A 20,779-nucleotide genomic window follows, 5' to 3' on the forward strand; every position below is an offset into this window, starting at 1 on the left:
GAAAATTAGAATATTATATAAGACCAACTGAAAAAATTATTTTAAACTCAGAAATGATGGCGCCTACTGAAAAGTCTGTACAGTAAATGCCTCAATACTTGGTCGGGCTCCTTTTGAAGGAATTACTGCATCAATGCGGCGTGGCATGGAGTTGATCAGCCTGTGGCACTGCTGAGGGGTTATGGAAGCCCAGGTTGCTTTGATAGCAGCCTCCAGCTCATCTGCATTGTTGGGTCTGGTGTCTCATCTTCAGGGGGCTTTAAACGCTATGATATCGTTAATGTTTTATCGTCGGGGTCACATCGTTAGTGACGCACATCCGGTGTCATTAATGGTATTGCGGTGTGTAATACTTACCAGCGACCTTAAACGTCCTCCAAAGTGGTGAAAATCGTTCACCATGGAGAGGTCGTCCTAAAACCAAAAATTCATGGTTGTTTAACAATGTTGTTCCTCATTCCCGCGGCAGCACACATCGCTGCGTGTGACACCGCAGGAGCGAGGAACCTCGCCTTACCTGCCTCCCGCCCGCAATGAGGAAGGAAGGAGGTGGGCGGGATGTTCGTCCCGCTCATCTCCGCCCCTCCGCTTTGATTGGCCGGCCGCTTAGTGACGTCGCGGTGACGTCGCCGTGACGCCGAACGCACCTCCCCCTTGAGGGAGGGATTGTTCGGCAGTCACAGCGACGCCGCCGACCAGGTAAGTGCGTGTGACGCTGCCGTAGCGATAATGTTCGCTGCGGCAGCAATCACACGATATTGCATGCACGACGGGGGCGGGTGCTTTTGTGTACGATATCGCTAGCAATTGATAGAAATATCGTAGCGTGTAAAGCCTGCTTTCCTCTTGACAATACCCCATAGAGAACTTTGGGGTTTAGGTCAGACGAGTTTGCTGGCCAATCAAGCACAGTGATGCTGTGGTTAGTAAACCAGGTTATTGGTACTTTTGGCAGTGTGGACAGGTGCCAAGTCCTGCTGGAAAATGACGTTTTTTACATCTTCAAGAAGCTTGTCGGCACAGGGACTTTGGTCTTGATAAAACACAGTGGACCTACACCAGCAGATGACATGGCTCCCCAAACCCTCACTGATTGTGGAAACTTCACACTAGACCTCAAGCAGCTTGGATTGTGGCCTCTCCATTCTTCCACTACACTCTAGGACAGGGTTCCCCAACTCCAGTCCTCGAGGGCCACCAACAGTGCATGTTTTCAGGATTTCCTTAGCATTGCATGGGTGTTGGAATCATCAACTGTGCAGGGGATTAAATTATCACATGTGCAATACTAATGAAATCCTGAAAACATGCACTGTTGGTGGCCCTTGAGGACTGGAATTAGGGACCCATGCTCTAGGACCTTGATTTCCAAATGAAATGCAAAATTTTCTTTCATCTGAAAACAACACCTTGGACCACTGAGCAACAGTCCAGTTCTTTCTCTCCTTGGCCCAGGTAAGACGCTTCTGGCGTCGTCTATTGGTCATGAGTGGCTTGACACAAGGAATGCGACACTTGTAGCCCATGTCCTGGATACGTCTGTGTGTGGTGGCTCTTGAAGCACTGACTCCAGCAGCAATCCACTCCTTGATAATCTCCCCAAATTTTTAAATGGCCTTTTCTTAATAATCCTATCAAAGCTGCGGTTTTCCCAGTTGCTTGTGCATCTTTTTTTACCACACTTTTTCTTTCCACTCAACTTTACATTAATATGCCTGGATACAGACTTTGCAGGTCTTTTGTAGTAATTATTCTAATTTTCTGAGATAATGACTTTTGGGTTTTCATTGGCTGTAAGCCATAATCATCACCATTAGCAGAAATAAACACTTGAAATAGATCCCTCTGTGTGTAATGAATCTATATAATATATCTGTTTCTCTTTTTGTATTGAATTAGTGAAATAAATTAACTTTTTGTTGATATTCTAATTTATTGAGATGCATCTGTATCATATCAGACAAATTCAAAGAATTGATCAGTCATCAACATTTTCAATTCTGAGGTGAAATTCTGATAATGGGAGGAGGGATGAGCTAGAGGAAGAGGGAGGGGCCATAGGCAGAGCTCCTCCCCTCCCTCTTTTATCTACATAGTATCTCATCAGTACTAACTGCCATCTCCTATCTCAGTATACAGATTTTACCTCAGAACTGAGAATTTTGATAATAACTGATCAATTCTGGAAGAGAAAGAAGCAAATTGTCTGATAAGATATAATATAAAAAGTTCTTTATTTTCATGTTTACTATTGAATTATTAAATAAAAATGAAAAGGATGGTTACACTTTAAACTGAAGGCTTTATCACCTTGTGGATTATCATTGCTGTGACCAGCTGCCTCAAGTTTCCATGGCTCCGCCCCCTCCTTTGATAAGCAGTTAACCATCTATATATATTGTACATAGTGAGCCTGGTGTGGGTAGGGCTAACTTTCTCAGCTCTGCTGTATGCTAAATCTAAAAATTCAGATTTTGGCAGAACCTCCGCAGCCAATAATCTAAGTGATACATCATTGGATTCAAGGTCTCTTTGTCAAGATCATGCTGCTCTCAGATGAGGTAGCAAAAGTCTGCTGACAGATTCCCTTTAATTTGCATTTGTAGTCTTCACAGTATACATGGGTTTTTTGAAAAATCAGGGTCAAAGATAAAATTTGTTACTTTGGTATTAGAATTGCTATATCAGTGGATATTGGTTATTGATTGCTCCAACACGTATTCTGGAATCAAAAGCTATGATGTTGAAGATTTCTTTCTTCATCTCTTCCATCTTGACTCTCACAACTAGGTAACGTTAAATGTGATGAATGCCGAGCCTCTTTTATCAGCATTTCTTTCTGTATCTTCCCATGGGCTTCCGGGATCATGACAACAGGCAGAGCAGTGTAACGGACCTTCACTTAACTGAGTCACCTCTGTGCACGCTACTTCCAATGTGCTGACTCCTGCGTGGGCTGCAGGGACCACATGGATCTTATTGGCTGACCTTTGGCGCAACAGCAAGCAACGAAATATCTTGCGAAATCCCTTCCGGAAGTGTTTTGAAACCAGGGCATAGACCACTGGATTTACACAGGAGTTGGCGTAGGACACCAGGTGTGAGAGGATACGTAGGGCATATGTGAAGTTATTAAGAGGAAAGTATCCAAACCACACACAAAGAATTACAAGGTGGTGGGGAAGCCAACACAAGCAGAACAAGACAGCAACAATGATGATCATGCGAGTCACCCTCCTCTTCGCCCTTTTTGATTCAGACATATCTTCAATCGGGTCTACAGAAGTCCAGAGATATCGTATAGTGCGCGCATAGGTCAAACTGAGAACGAGCACAGGAATAACATAGCTGAAGATAAAAGTACAAAGATCCATAGTCTTACGATGAGAGATTTGCCACACTGGGTGGCAGACAGTAAGGTTAGCCATCTGAAATTCCTGGTAATAACTGAGGTAAGGTCCCGAGAAGATTAATGACAGGCTCCAGATGAGGGTGATAGCCATCAAAGCATTTTTGGGTGTCCGCAGCTCTCTCGAACGTAATGGATAACGTATAGCAAGGTACCTTTAGGGGAAAAGAAAACAATAAGGAAATACACTTTAGCGGCAAGATTAATTAATGGCATTTCAAGGTATATATAAAAAAACATGCAGCATAAACTAAAACATAATATAAGTCATGTTGGAAAAAACATGCATTCACTACAAAACACTATAGCAAGGTAATAGAAAGTAATGCGGCAGTCTTCCTTCTGACCTCTAGCTCTAGGGGGTACTTACACAATAAGATCGGCCGTGATTTTAGATTCATGTGGAAACCAACCAAAATATTTTGTATGCTTACATATGAATTTGGAGGCATAAAGAGGTATAGTAAGGGTCACAAAGACTTTAAGGAATTATTATTATCATATTATGGTTCCAGAGAACTTGAAAATGGTATGGAGGAATAATATGGTTGTGTGCATGAACCCCATCTGGTATAGTTTCTATGGTGTAATCTACATAGCATGGGCGGCCACATCATTGTTGCAACTTGTGCAGCCGCACAGGGGCCCGAGAGGTTAAGGGGTCCATTTCTACCCTCAAATCAGGTATAATTGTGCATTATGATCAGCTATTGGACAGCAAAGGACTCATATATTGTTATTGCACAAGGCCTTTTACTTTACTGTCGGCGTTCGCGAATGCTACATAGTAAAGGGTACTTTACACGCTGCAACATCGCTAGCAATTGCTAGCGATGTCGAGCGCGATAGCACCTGCCCCCGTCGTTCCAGCGATATGTGGTGATCTCTGCCGTAGTGAACATTATTGCTACGGCAGCGTAACACGCACATACCTTGTCAGCGACGTCGCTGTGACCGCCGAACAATCCCTCCCTCAGGGTGGAGGTGCGTTCGGCGTCATAGCGACATCACTAAGCTGCCGGCCAATAGAAGCGGAGGGGCGGAGATGAGAGGGACGTTACATCCCACCCACCTCCTTCCTTCTGCATTGCCGGCGGACGCAGGTAAGGAGATGTTCGTCGCTCCTGCGATGTCACACATAGCGATGTGTGATGCCGCAGGAACGAGGAACAACATCGCTACTTACCTGACAACGATTTTTTGCAATTAAACGACCTCTCCAAAACAAACAATTTTTGTCGTTTTGCGATCGTTTTAGGTTGCTCCAGCCTGTCACGCGCTGCAATGTCACTAACGGATCCGGATGTGCGTCACAAACACCGTGACCTGAAAGATATATTGTTAGCGATGTTGCAGCGTGTAAAGCACCCTTCAGGCCCCTGCTCCACTTGCTTCTGATGTGAGAGCATTGGATACAATATGCTAACGACCCTCAGCTCACAATTTCCTGCGAGCGTGAGCCGAGTGTCATACAACTATGATCCGATCCTGTGATTGGATCACAGGTACGGCGAAGATGATGAGTGTAATTTCACACATACCCATAGATTTGTGAGCCGAGACTCACTGCCAAATCCGGCATACTGCGATTCTTTTCTCATGCTGATATGTCATGAGAAAAGACTTGCAGATGGACTCTGGTGACAGTGCAATCCGATGTTTTATTGAATTGCACTCGTCCGTGTAAAACGCAAGTGGAGCCGAGGTCTATGATAAACCAACCTTGTAAGAAGAATCCGTTTGCTCCTTTTACATAGAAAAGCCAATTTATTCAGGGCACTTGGTTTGTACTAGAGACACTTAAATGCTTTTGCAGTAATATTCGATCCATAACTCATTTATGTTCTCACAAAGAAGTTGCAGCAATGAACTTGTTGATGCCAATTATATCAAGAAGTATTTCTAGTGCCAATTACATTAAGAGGTGTTACTAATAAGCGCATTAGTTCGAAAAGTTTAATGTCCGATTGCTGGTCAGTTATAATGTACAAATACTTGTATCTCCCCAATATATAAAGAATGGATTTAGCTTGCTAGGCAGGCATAACAGAATAATGAAGCTTTACTGCCACGGCTCTCTGTATTTTGAGACTAGTGACAGGATCAGGACTAGAGTCTCTCATTGTCAACTGAGACCCTACATATTAAACATGTTTTTTTTCCTTTGGGTGTTGCAAGGGTTAATGTCAGTTTTCTGTGCCAGCATCTGCAGACTCCTGTTCAGGTGTTTCTGGTGTGCGACCACTCCCAGTCCCTTTATATACCCTCTGCTTCCAGCTGAGGGTGCCGGTTATTCTCTTTGCCATTTGGATTCTGGGCCTGGAGGTGGCAGGAGCTGTTGGATTGTTTGCTGTTGGTAACGGTGTTAGCTGCAGTACTGATGCCTGACTGCAGCCTAGATGTTGGAGTCAGTCTATTGTTGTTTTCCCCCCTGTTTGTCTTACCTTCCGTTTGTGTGTTATTTTTGTGTGGCAGTGGCACTACTGATCCTTACCTTTCACTCACTAGCCAGGGCTTACTGCAGGGTTTCTCAAGGCTTCAGGTTCCTGCTCGGCAACAGGTGAGTAATGTGTACAGGGAATGGCTAGGAGTGCACGGTACAATGGTAGGTAAGTGGAGTAGGTGTCCATCTTCCCTCTCACTAGCATCAGGGCCCACTGTTGTTAATGTGTCCTCGGTCTATCCCTTGTTACAAAACACCTATCTGTTCTGTGTTTTACCTCACGCCGGACCTTCCCTAAGTCTGAGTCGTGACAGCTACTCAACACTACCTCTATAAGGAGGGTGACCAAGAGACACAAATAAAGTTGAAATGATTGGCACAGATTTACTAAAACTGTGTTAATATACCAAATTTATCCCATGGGTTCATTCTGGTCTTTAGACACTTCTTTTATAACTTTAAAATGGATTTGTCTCCAGATTTCACAGTACAAAGTTCATACAATAATTAGAATTCTTAGACCTGAGGAAGCTGATGTATTTGCTTTGAATATACAGGTCAGAGTAGTATAATGCTGAAAATAAGATGAGCATTTTATGACCTGGGCTCTATAACAAAATAGCATACTATAACAATCTCCACCCACGTAGCCTGACTGCTGCAGCTTGTACGGAGCGTTGTGAAATCTCATCAGCAGGAGGGAGAAGGGACACGGAGGAGCTGTCAACCTGGCTAAGTGGAAAAAGACAACAGAGACCCTGATTTCAGCAATGTATCACTTAGTTTAATGTGAGCTGCAGAAAGAATCACAGTTTTCTCTGCTGCAGATCTGGCAGCACTCAGAATGATAAGCCCTGTATAAGCTAACCCAGGGGTCTCAAACTCGGCTGGGTGTATGGGCCGCACAGAGGAAAAAAATAAATTGGGGGGCCGCATTCTTTGCAGGACAAAGTGACATTTTTATTGGTACCATATATAATATATTTTATTTTTTTTACACACCTTGGGATCACTGATTTTGAACATTTTCACTTGTTCATTATAGCAAACGCGCACATTCTTTGTTTAAATATAAACATTTTTTTTTATATATATATATATTTTATTCCTTTCTTGTAACTAATAGTCTTACTATTAGCACCATATAGAAATTTTGACCAACATCTTTTAGTAATGTTCCCCATATTGTTGTAACGTGCCCATCCTTGTCCCCTTGTAGCATTGTGCCCCATCCCACAGAAATGTGCTCATCCTTGTCCCCTTGTAGTATTGTACCCCATCCTAGTCCCCATCCCACAGTAATGTGCTCATCCTTGTCCCCATCCTAAAGTAATGTTCCCCATCCTTGTCCCCATTTTGTAGTAATGTATTCATCCTTGTCCCCATCCTATAGTAATGTCCCCAATCTATAGTAATGCGTCCATCCTTGTCCCCCATCTTATAGTAATGTTCCCCATCCTTGTCCCCTTATAGAAATGTCCCCATCCTATAGTACTGTCCCCATTCTATAGTAATGTGCCCATCCTTTAGTAATGTGCCAACCTTGTCCCCACCCTAAAGTAATGTCCCCAGCATTATCCCTATTCTATAGTAATGTTTCCCATCCTTGTCCCCTTTGTTGGTAGTAATGTCCCTATCCTACAGTAATGTGCCCACCTTGTCCCCATCCTGTAGTAATGTCCCCATCCTATAGTACTGTGCCCACCTTGTCCCCATCCTGTAGTAATGTCCCCATCCTATAGTACTGTGCCCATCCTAGTCCTCATCCTATAGTACTGTGCCCACCTTGTCCCCATCCTATAGTAATGTCCCCAGCCTTGTCCCCATTCTATAGTCATGTGCCCATCCTAGTCCCTATCCTATAGTAATGTCCCCATACTATAGTAATAATGTCCCCATCCAATAGTAATGTCCCCATCCTTGTAATGTCCCAATCCTATAGTAATGTACCCAACCTTATCCCCATCTCATAGTAATGTGCGCACTTTGTCCCCATCCTGTAGTAATGGGTCAGCAGCTCCCCTCACCTTCCACAGACGCCGGAGTGAAGCTGAGGGGAGTGGTCTCCAGCCCCAGATCCACAGTGATTGGAGAGATTGGTTACAAGGCCGGTCTCACCAATCAGAGCTGGGGGCGGGTGAAACACAGGTCACCCAGCTCCAGCCAAGGATCAGAGCTACAGCTGCACTGATCTTGGCTGGATTTCAATGTTTCAGCGATTTTCAATGGCTGAAACATTAGTGGCTGTGATTGGCTGAGTGGCATTCGTCAGCCAATCACAGCTTCCGTAGGTCCGGGGAGGAGACACCACCCCTCCTGAGGTCCCCTCCTCCCCGAATCTAAGGTATTTGCAGCGATCGCAGCCTCCGGGGCTGCGATTTCGCCATGACGTACTGGGTATGTCATGGGTCCTTAAGTACCAGGGAGCCATAACGTACCCAGTACGTCATAGGTCGCTAAGGGGTTAACGTCCAACACACACATACACACACACACCATTCTTCTCACCTGTCCCGCGCTCCCTCCTCTGCCTCATCTCTGCTTCGTGCGGCCCCCAGGTCCGTGCCCCTGGTCACTAATGCGGCAGGTGCAAGAGCTACAGCCACTGTCAGTGATTTATGTCAGATGATTGTATTGCCGGCGCGAGAGCGCAGCGCCACCAACACATTCATCTGACATAAAGCGCAGACAGTGGCTGCGGCCCCTGCACCTGCCGCATTAGTGAACAGGGGCACGCGCCTGGGGGCCGCACAAAGTACCCTGAGGGGCCGCATGCGGCCCGTGGGCCGCGTGTTTGAGACCCCTGAGCTAACCTGTTCCCACTCCTCCTTGCGAAAACAGTACAACCCAGCATAGTGACACATCGCTGCTTTACATGTGTCGATTTCTCGTGCGATCGCATTTACGATCGCACCCGCCCCCATAATTTGCGTGGCACGGGCAATTTCTTGCCCGTGTCACACAATGCTGTAACCCCCCGTCATACGTACTTTCCTTCCAAACGAACTCGCTGTGGGCGGCGAACATCTACTTCCTGAAGGGGGAGGGATGTTCGGCATCACAGCGATGTCATACAGCGGCCGGCCAATAGAAGCTGAGGGGCGGAGATGAGTGGGACATAAACATCCCGCCCACCTCCTTCCTTCCGCATTGCCGGCGGGACGCAGGTAAGCTGCAGTTCATCGTTCCCGGGGTGTCACACGGATCGATGTGTGCTGCCTCGGGAACAATGAACAACCGGACTTTCGATTTTTAGAAAATGAGCGACGTGTCAACGATGAACGAGAAGGTGAGTATTTCTGCTCATTCACCATCGCACGTAGCTGTCACACGCTACGATATCACTAACGATGCCGGATGTGCGTCACTTACGACGTGACCCCACTGGCATCTCATTAGATATATCGTAGCGTGTAAAGCCCGCTTAAGTCTTGCTGCTCTCAGATTACATAAAACCTGTTGACAAATTCCCTTTCACAGCTCCACTGCCCATCATAAAGTTTACATACTTATCTCCCAAACCGGCACTGTTCCTTCTATCACAGCACTGTTCCCTCACTTGACCACTGCAGCCAATCTTTGAGTACTGACTGGCTGCAGTGGTCACATAACATAAGAATGTCAATCTTAATTTTCTTACTGAGTGCATTTCCATAAAGGATTATACAGAAACTCTTACATGGATATTCAAAGTTATTGCATCCTTTCAGGTCTAAGAGATTTTTACTAATGTATGAAGTTTGTTTTGTGAAGCCTGGTGACAGTGGTGACCCACTTTAAACAGCTATTGTTTGGCTTAATTTGTGAAAATTATTTGTGCCAACATTGAGGTACACTGAGGTGAGTGATCGGTGACGCACGCTCTTGATTTGACCTCACTGCAGGGACCAGAGTAGCAGCAGCTGAACCTACGGAGGGTGAGTACTTGCTGATTCATCTCTGTGCCTGGTGTTATTTTTATTATACAGTTATGGATATACTTTCCTGATAATGGACAATCTCTATAACATCATAATAATAATAGATACAAATTTATACAACTTAATACAAAGCAGTAAATGACAAAAGTGCTAATCTCCTTCCAGAACTGTCCAAATATCTATTTATGAAAATCAGAATAACTGTTTAAAGCACGCCAGTGTTTTTTTTTATTTCAGGGCTGGAGTGGTGCTTTAAACATAAGTCCCCTGCCTCCAGTCTTGTCTTTTTCCAGCATTGATTGGGTTGGTCTCCAGAGATTTGTGACCTGCCAGCAGCTCCAGTGTTTCATGAAGCATGGTGGACATCACAACTCAAAACAAAACAAGTCTATGAGAGCCTTTGGCTTTACCCAGAAAGAATCAAGATAGAATGATGAAACTTTACATTTATTCCACATACTCTCCACTGATGTCAGCACACTTCTTATATCATTATTCCAAGTTGTTCGTTTGTGCAGTGTGAGCGGAGGCGTTGTCTTGCATGAACAAGATTCCTTTGGACAGCTTGCCGTGCCTTTTGGCCTTCAGAGCTGCGTTGAATTGGTCCAAAAGTTCAATGTACCACCTTGCATTGATGGTGGAACCCTTTTGAAGGTAGTCCACTAGCAGCACGCCCTCCTTATCCCAGAACACAGACGCCATCACCTTAGTGGCTGATTTTTGCACCCTGAACATCTTTAGACGAGGAGAACCACTGTGTCTCCACTCTTTTGACTGCTACTGGTTTTCAGGGTCATACAAATAAATCCAGGTCTCATCCATAATGACCAGTTGATCCAGGAAGTTCTTATCAGTCCGGAAACGCTGACAAATGAACCGGGAAGTTTTCACTCGCATGCTTTTCTGATGTGTTGTCAAACATTTGGGGACCCACTTTGCAGATTGCTTCCTCATGTCCAAATGTTCATGGATAATGACACAAACACGATCACGAGAAATCCCCATGATGTCTGTTATTGCTTTAGCTGAAATTCATCCATTCTCCAGTATAAGGTTGTGCACAGCATCGACGATCTCCGGAACAACAACCACTCTCGGTTGTCCAGGACATTCCTCATCATTGGTGCTGAAGTGGCCCGTTTTAAATTTGACAACCCAGTTCATAACTGTGGAATATGAGGGGCATTGATCCCCCAATGTCTGCGACATATCACCATGAAGATCCTTCGTGGACTTTCCTTGAAGAAACAAGAATTTTATCACTCCTCTTCTCTCAGTTGCTGTGAATATCGCATTAGACTTCGCCATTTTGTTTTCCCGCAAAAGACATCAGCAGCCCCTCGTATAATACTTACATTTAAAGCACCACGCCAAAGCTGGAAAAAAAGCTGGAGTGACTCTTTAATGGAGTGATATGGCTCTATAGAACACTCAAAGTGATTTGTCCTGAATCAGAAGTTTGTGTTATTGGGTTTTTAGCCACTTCTCCCCCAGGTGATTTTCTGTTTTTGTTTTTTCCTCCCCTTCTTCCAAGACCCATAATTAGGGCCGGCCTTAGCCTGTATGGCGCCCTGTCCAACACTGCCCTTTGGTGCCCCCCCCCCCCCCCCACTGATTTTTTTACCCAGTTTCCAGGAAACAAATGAGGACCAGAGGCCATTTTTTTATATATCCTAAGAAAATTGATCTCTTCAAATGTACAATAAACTCCTCCAGATTTGTGCTGGAGAATCTGCTGCTCAAATCCACATTAATTCCACCACATCACACAGAGACGGAGACACACAGAGACTGATATAGAGACAGTGACACAGAGAGACTGATATAGAGACAGAGACACACAGAAACAGAAACACAGAGAGACTGATATAGAGACATAGACACACAGAGACAGAGATACAGAGACACACAGAGACACACAGGAACACAGTCTGATACAGAAACACACAGAAACACAGAGACAGAAGCAGAGACACAAAGAGACACACACACAGAGACTGATGCAGACACACACACAGGGACAGAGACACACAGAGACAGAGACACACAGAGACAGAAACACACAGAGACAGAAATACAGAGACACAGACACACACAGACATAGAATCACAGAGACTGATTATAGAGACAGACAAAGAGAGAGAGACACAGAGACACACACAGACACACAGAGACTGATAAAGAGACACAGACAGAGAATGATATAGAGACAAAGAGAGAGAGACACAGAGACACACACAGACACACAGAGACTGATACAGAGACACAGACAGAGACTGATACAGAGACACACACACAGAAACACATACAAACAGAGATTGATACAGAGACACAAAGACAAACACAGAGACAGGCTTATACAGAGACTGATACAGAGACACACCGATATAGACACACAAAGACTGATACAGAGACACAGAGGCACAGAGAAAGAGACGGAGACACACAGAGACAGAGACACAGACATAGACAGAGAGAGACACACAGAGGCACACATACAGAGACATGAACACACACAGAAACACAGACACATACACAGAGGCACATTCACACACAGACACAGAGGCAGAGACACAGACACATAAACAGAGATACACAGAGACAGACACACACATAGAGACCCACAAAGACAGAGACACACAGACAGAGACACACAGAGACTCCCAGAGACAGAGACACACAGAGACACGCAGAGACAGAGACACAAAGACAGACACAGAGACACACATAGACAGAGATGCACACAAACACAAGCACAGACACACAGAGACAGAAACACACAGAGAGAGGGAGACAGACAGACAGAGAGAGACACAGAGAGTGGGAGAGAGGGAGAGGGAGAGAGACAGTTACACTACAACTATATGCAAATACCTGCAGGAGCCCCCACACAGCCTCCTATGCACAGCAGGAGCCCCCACACAGCCTCCTATGCACAGCAGGAGCCCCCACACAGCCTCCTATGAACAGCAGGAGCCCCCACACAACCTCCTGCACACAGCAGGAGCCCCCACACAGCCTCCTGCACACAGCAGGAGCCCCCACACACAGTATCCTATGCACAGCAGGAGCCCCCACACAGCCTCCTACACACAGCAGGAGCCCCCACACAGCCTCCTGCACACAGCAGGAGCCCACACACATCCTATTACACAGAGCAGGAGCCCCCACACAGCTTTCTACACAGAGCAGGAGCCCTCAAATGGCCTCCTATATACAGCAGGAGCCTTCACACAGGCTCCCATACACAGCAGGGGCCCCCACATAGCCTCTTATATACAACAGGAGCCCCCACAGATCCCATATAGACATAAAAAATATTATACTCACCTAATCCTGATTCCCAGCACCGCAGCCTCCGTCTTCTCTTCTATGGTGGCCTGCGGAGGCAGCGCGATGCAATGATGTCACTGGACTGCCCTTGTGGATATACGGTCTAAGACACAGGCCTGCAGCGGTCTGTGGCTTAGGAGACGGGCAGTGATAGAGCATGGAGCTCTTGCTCTGTCACAGGATTGAACTGTATTGGGGTGACGCTGACATAGTTCAGTGTTGTGGTTGCAGAAGATTCGGGGCTCCGGCCAAGAAGTTCTGGGCCGGAGCTCCGGATCTTTGATGCCAGCGGTGCCCCTGCCGGCGGGTCCCTTTTATGTCCAGTTGGAGAGCCCTCTGGGGCATTGACTGGTGTCTGTGTACCAGACCGACGCTGGATAGATGATAGACAAATAGATATCACATAGATAATAGATAGATAGATAGTTAGATAGATAGAGGGATAGATAGATATGTGATAGATAGAGGGATAGATAGATATATGATAGATAGATAAATAAATAGATAGATAGAGGGATAGATAGATATATGATAGATAGATAGAGGAATAGATAGATATATGATAGAGAGATAGATGAATAGATAATAGATAGAGGGATAAAGAGATATATGTTAGATAGATAGATAGATAGATAGATAGATAGGCAGACAAATAGATAGACAGACAAATATTGCACAGTATACAGGATACACACATGTTATACATAACACATACACACAGCACATAATACATTACAGATGACACACAGCATGTTATACTCACAGTTACTTCCTGGGCTCCAGGATTTCAGTGGGGCTTTAGCAGCATCTCCGGCAGTGCTGCCACCCTTCCCCCTCTCTCTGGTAGAGACGGAGGAGAGAGGACACAGAGACGAGAGCAGGTAAGGGCGCCCCCTGCTGGAGCCTGTGCAGGGAGCAAACACTATGCAGAGCCGAGAGGAGGGGGAGGGGCGCTCCCTGCTGGAGCCTGTGCAGGGAGTAGACAGTAGCAGAGCAGAGGGGATGGGGCGCTCCCTGCTGTACACTGTGCAGAGTGGGAGGAGACTGGACACAGGGCACAGAGAAGGGGGGGCGCTCCCTGCTGGAGCCTGTGCACCGGAGCAGCAAAATGAAAGTAAACAGCTGCTCCCTGGGCACCCCCTCTGCTGTCGGCCTGCCGGCGCCCTGTGCGACCGCGCCACTCGCACATAGATAAAGCCGGCTATGCCCATAATGTTTTTATTTTTCCTTTTAATATAGCCGTATGAGGACTCATTGTTTACAGGATAAGTTGTACTTTTGAATGACGCTATTCATTTTCCATTCATAGTTTTCTCTGTGGCAGATCCGATTGCTTGTGCTATGCAGAGCAATGCATCAGCCCTGCTCCGTAAAGCATTAATCGCGGTCTCTTATAAGGGAGGCTCACAATGACAGGTGTTATTGTGTCGCCCCAGGGCTATGGGGTACTCGGTCCCAAGCGATGTATTGCTGGGGAGATGTCACTGGGTGGCCGTTGCCTGGTTTCGTGACCCTAGGATTGCTTTTAAAAGAGGGAATATTTACAGGGGAAATTAAATAAAAGTTTTTGTCGTGACGCCACTTGCAGGTTGCAACTATTTAGTGGTGCCACCACTGCACAGTTCTCACTACTGGGGCTAGTGTTGGTGGCAGCCTGGATGTTGTGCCCTCCGCAAGTAGGGCCAGGCCCCAGGGGATAGATGATGTTGCTGGGCACGGAAAGAAGGTAGGCCACACAAGGGATTGCAGTGTAACTAGTTTCTTTACTCACAGTGGGATGATGATCGCTGGTAACTCGAGGAAGGCTGGTCTTGACTGCTGGACCCCTTAAGCCTGCTTTACACGGGACGACCGATCGTGCGATTTCACGAACGATCGTACCCGCCCTCGTCGTTTGTGCGTCACGGGCAAATCGCTGCCCGTGTCACACAAAGTCGTGAAACCCCCGTCACACGTACTTACCTGCTGAGCGACCTCGCTGTGGGCGGCGAACGTCCACTTCCTGAATGGGGAGGGACGTTTAGCGTCACAGCGACATCACACAGCGGCCGGCCAATAGAAGCGGAGGGACGGAGATGAGCGGGATGTAAATATCCCGCCCACCTCCTTCCTTCCGCATAGCCGGCGGGAGCCGTGGTACGCAGGTAAGCAGAGTTCATCGCTCCCGTGGTGTCACACGGAGCGACGTGTGCTGCCACGGGACCGATGAACAACCGGCACAAGTAAAAATAAACGATAGTATGAAACTGAGCGACGAGTACACGACTCATGATTTGAGAGCGACACTGCATCGCTCAGAGGTTTCACACGAGACGACGTCGTGTATGATGCCGGATGTGCGTCACGAAAACTGTGACCCCGACGATGCATCGCACGATCCGTCGTCTCGTGTAAAGCACCCTTTAGTCCCAGTGCCAGTGTGGTGAACTGGTGACTTCTTTCCACTGCACCTGTCTCTGGTTGGTGGGTCCCCGTGGCTTGGTGCGTCTGGGGGTCACCCCCTGATAGTCTCTCAGTCTTAGTCCATATAACAGGTAGCTTGAACCCTGTGGGGTCGGTTCCTCTTGTCCTGTTCTCCTGTTGCTACTGTGTCCCAAACTTCAAGGTCAGTGAGGTCCTGGATAGTCCCCTCACTGTGCAGATTTTATCAGGTCTGCCTGGAGCATTTGCTTGACCTACGATTCTATACCCCGTCAGTGCTATGGTTCCGTGAGTAGTCCACCGTACTCTACCGGCAACCACACACCTGGGCCCTCAGGTCACCGTTACACTCTCCTGTCAGTGCGGACGTATAACTCCTCTTTCTTCCACTCACTCTGTCTCTGACTGACCGACTGTCTGACCCCTCCCACCTGGTAGTCGTCTAGTGGACTGGATCGGCTCCACCCCTAGATGGCCTTCCATTGGGTCCTACCCTAGCCTGTCACCATTCTTTGGGAATGGGGAAAAACAGGGATTAATTTGAATGTTTTGCTGTTACCGGCACTAGTCTTCTGGGTCTCTGGGGGTAGGCCCTGCATCCTTGATAGGATACAGTACCTTGTAGCTCCTGATGGCTTTAGGGGCGCTACATCATCTACAGATCTCTGGTTGTCATGACAACCCATTGACGCTCCACAATCACGTCACGGGTGCAACGATCGGAGCAAGGTATGTAGCGACCCCGGCGGGCACATCTTAAATTCCGCTGTCAGAAAATGATAGTGGGGTTTAACTGGTTAACAGTTGTGGACGGCTCTCCAATCCACTAAAGGCTGTTAGAGGCATGTGATGGCTGATTAAATCAGCTGTCATATGCAGGGAAAGATGTAGACACTGTGTGCGAGCTAGCATCAAAGGCAGGAACACGACTTTTAACGTATATACAAGTCAAAAGTCATGAAAGGGTTAAAATGATTAATCTATAGTGCTAGGATACCTAAATTGGAGAGAAAAAGTCTGTGTGCCCACAATGAGTTTTTAGTGAGTTTTTGATGCTGAATATTTTCATTTTGTCGAAAACGGAGCGTCTTACAGTTCCAGCAAAGTGGCTGGGATAAAGAAATCTCATGGCCAATGTACTATTTTTTTTTACTCAATGTAAACTGACTTGCATCTATTATATCTGCAATATGTCAAATTTTCTTGCAGGTACGTTTTATGTGCATATTTTTTTCATAGACTTGCATTAGAGGCAGAAAATAAGCAGGTAAAAGATAGATATGCGTTTTTAATGCATTTCCGTAACGTAAATGCATAAAAAACGCATGAATATATTAATAACATTTTGTCAAAGCCAAATACTAAGAAGCATAAAAAAGCAGTTTTGTTTAAAACATACCAACAAGAGACAGATCCGCAGCATCTAAAATACAATAAAAATGCAAGTAAAATGCTCACAAAAGCGCAAGTAATCTAATTTACTCAGTAGGTACAGAAATTCTGCAACATCAAAAACTCCCCAAAAGCTGATCGTGGGAACGTAATTTAGCGGCAATGTGTGAACATGGGGCACAAAATTGCCACAATTTGCAAGAAGAGTTAGATATTTCTTCTCTAGCCCCACATCATATATAATATACTATCTCCCAGTGCTGTAAGCTGCTATGTAAGAACAGTGCCCAGGGTTCCAGACTTTACCATTTTGCTTTAATTTCAATATGAACCATACATAAAGTTAATTTCTGATATATTAATAGCTTTACTGTATATCTACCTAAAACTATCTGCTTTAGACAACTACCTTAATGCATCAGTAAATGTCCTATGTTACCGGCATAGTGCACATATTGTATTACACAGGCTGACCTTTTCTTACACTGTTAGCTTGAGAATTTTAATCCATTGTAAATCTGTGCAAATTTCTCATTTTCCTCACTGATTTTTTACTCTGGAAGTAAACTACATTATTAACAGGGAAAAATAAGCCATAGCAGATGAGAATGCATCCTAAGGATTTGTTCACACAGGGCATTTAGGCTTCAGATTTTTTTGCATGTTTTTTCATCAGTTTTATACAAATCCATGCTAGTTAAAAGCTGTTTTATGCCAGCAAAAGCTATGAGATTCCAGAAATTTCACACACACATGCACGCACACATATACTGTACACACATGCACACATACATACATACACACACATACATACACACACGCACACACACACGCATACATACACGCACACACACGCACATGCACACATACACACACGCACAAACATACAAACACATACACACATACACGCACATACACGCACGCTTTTTTTCCTAACACAAATGGAAAACTACTGCCTTTTATAACCACTTTACGATCTAAGACGTACCTATACGTTAACCCCTTAGATTGCGCTGTCAAACTCTGACCGTGTAATCTAATGTGTCTTGGCGTGGATCGCGCCTTTCCCCAGTCGCCGTCAAAAGCACCGTGACGCGTTCACGGTTTACCAATGGGTTGTCATGACAAAGGGGGGTCAGCTGATGAAGTTCCTGTGAATGTCGGCAGAGCGCCGGCATTCACAGGAGATCATCATTTCCGCTGTTCAGAGGAATGCTGCAGGAGGAATGCTCTGATCAGCACAAGCGATTGGACTGTGCAGTGATAAAGTCCCCTAGGGGAACTAGTAAAATCAATAAAAAAAAATAAAAAAAAAAATATGAAAAAACCGAAAAAATAAAAGTTCAAATCACCCCCCATTGAAAATAAAATAATAATAATGATGATGATGATGATGATGATGATGATGATGATGATGATGAAAAATAATAATAATAATAAAACACATATTTGGTATCGCCGAGATCAGAAATGCCCGACCTATCAAAATATAAAATCAATTAATCTGATCCGCAAATGGCGTAACAAGAAAAAAAAATCAAAACTCCAGAATTACGTTTCTTTGGCCACCGCAACATTAGATTAAAATGCAATAACAAGTTGCATTTATTCAAAAATGGTATTAAAAACTGGAGCTCAACATGCAAAAAAAAGCCATCGCTGAGCCCCAGATCCTGAAAAATGAGAACTGTATTAGTCTCAGAAAATGGTGACAAAAGCGCAATTCTTTTTTTTGGTTAATAACGATACATGTTTAGTATCTACAAACTTGTACTGACCTGAGGCATCATATTACATATAGTGAACATGGTAAATAATAAAAAACCCAAAAAAATAATGCTGCAATAGCACTTTTTGTTTGCAATTTCACTTGGAATTTTTTTTCCCTTTTTCCAAGACAATATGTGGCACTGTGGCAGAATGAATGGTGTTGTTCAAAAGTGGAACCCGTCCCACAAAAAACAGGCCCTCCTATTGCTATATTGACCGAAACATAGATAAGTTATGGCCCTTGAAAGAAGGGGAGAAAAAATGTAAAACGGAAAATCGCTGGGTAGTGAAGGGGTTAAAGAAGCAGCAGTCAATTCTTTCTGTGTTTTTTGCAGCTTTTTTCACCATTGAAAGCAATGAGAGAGTGCAAAAACGAAGCTGCTTTTATGTTGAATGAAACTAACTTAAACAAGTACTGTAGACAAAAGACGCAGCAAAAATGCAGCTAACAAACACAGCAAAAAAACCAGAAAAACCTGCTTTTTGATACCAGCTTTTTACTGCCAAAGGAACAGATTTTGCTGCAGCAAATAAAAACAATGTGTGAACATACCCTGCGGCTGTACAGTTATTTTTTTTTGCAGGGAGGTTTTCCTACAAAATGATGAAGTTAGAAATCTAAAAGTTGCTGCAGTGCTCGTTCACTGCAATAAAATATGGTTTTAACTCTTTTCTGTCTGGGTACAAAAAGTCTGGGTATATCTCCATAAATGAATGCATTAGATAAGGTGGAGATGTTCTTACCTGTCTAGTGACACGGTGGTCAGGGTGAAGCTGGAGGCATACATGGTGAGGTATATGAAAAAGTGCACAGCTTTGCACATGAACGGGCCAAATACCCAACTGTCCAGGGTGTAAATTGTAGCTTGAAAAGGTACGCAAAATATGATAAAACAAAGGTCTGCAACTCCTAAGTTCAAAATAAAGAGATTGGTGGTGTTATTTATCTTGCCATTCCTTAACAGGACTGCCAGGACCAGGCTGTTACCCACTGTACCCACTAGGAAGATGAGGGAATATAAGACTGGAATAAGTACGGATTCTGGATGATAGCTGTCTGAAGATGACATCTGGATGGAGACATTCATCTTCTCTGCCGGATGTGTGACCCTACAAAGGCCACATTACACTTCACACTTGGTCAATAAATCCTGACGGTCCTCTTGTTGAGATCAGTAGAAAGAGTTGGTTAACTGGTAATTACCGCCATCTGCATTACGTTAAGTCAATAATGATTATTCCTTATCAATATAAGTCTGAAGCTCACAGTACAGTATTGTGATGACCAGGGAAGTCCACTGGCTGGTTAATCCAAGGGTTCTTCTCTTGGAAGAAGTGGTAGATCTATGATGACCAAGCCAAGAATCAGTCTACGGCTCTTTGGTCAGAGACAGTAATCCCATTGCCATCAAAAGATCTTAATCAATCATATAAATATCCAAGAAACTGTGTTGATTGTTCCTTGGTCCAACTACAGGACTTCTAGTTTGTTCCAGATCCTGGAGAAGTTGAGCTGTTGCTTCATTATCTGGGCTCTTGACTCGTGAATTTCATGATCTGTTCTTGTTAATGTCTGGCTGCTCACCTCCCATGCTCAGAGTTTTACAAGCTCTCTATAAAAACTTAAGCACTGTCAGCGAGCTCTTCGTAAGTAATCAGGATGAAGCCCCCCTCCTTGTCCGCAAGCCTGGTTTTGTGTGTGTGTCGCGAATAGTTCTCAGAATAAATAGATGAGAAGCATCCCGTTTCCACGGAGATAAAAAGGTACAAAAAATAGTGATGGTGTCCATAGTAACTAACCCCCCTGATCTATTCATTAGGCAGACGTCAGTGGTGTGCAGGGGAAGCGTGTCATGTCTGTGGGACTACTAAATTAACAAACTTGGTGAAGTGGCTAGCAGATGTAAGCCAGACCAGCAGGCTAATGCTGTACAAGGTGAAATATATCAATTTATGCCCGTAAGTGCATTTCTATTTTTCAATACATATTAACTGGTTTAATAAAGCAACAAAAGAATAGCGAGAACATGCCAAAATGTGTATCAGCTAGAGAATAATTCAGCGACAATTGCAAATATGCACATTTTTATT

At 44.9% G+C, this 20,779-nt stretch overlaps 1 protein-coding gene across 1 annotated transcript; it reads right to left on the reverse strand.

Annotated features, from left to right (window-relative positions):
* Positions 1-1,944: 1,944 nt before the first annotated feature.
* GALR2 (galanin receptor 2) lies at positions 1,945-20,289 on the reverse strand. The gene is made up of 2 exons (XM_075347477.1): positions 19,433-20,289; positions 1,945-3,564 (listed from the first exon to the last, which is right to left on the reverse strand). Exons 1-2 carry the CDS (start codon positions 19,774-19,776, stop codon positions 2,787-2,789), a joined length of 1,122 nt encoding a protein of 373 aa, XP_075203592.1. The 5' UTR covers positions 19,777-20,289; the 3' UTR covers positions 1,945-2,786.
* Between the last annotated feature and the right edge of the window lie 490 nt (positions 20,290-20,779).

This window comes from Anomaloglossus baeobatrachus, chromosome 5 (genome assembly GCF_048569485.1).
Source record: "Anomaloglossus baeobatrachus isolate aAnoBae1 chromosome 5, aAnoBae1.hap1, whole genome shotgun sequence".
NCBI lineage: Eukaryota > Metazoa > Chordata > Amphibia > Anura > Aromobatidae > Anomaloglossus > Anomaloglossus baeobatrachus.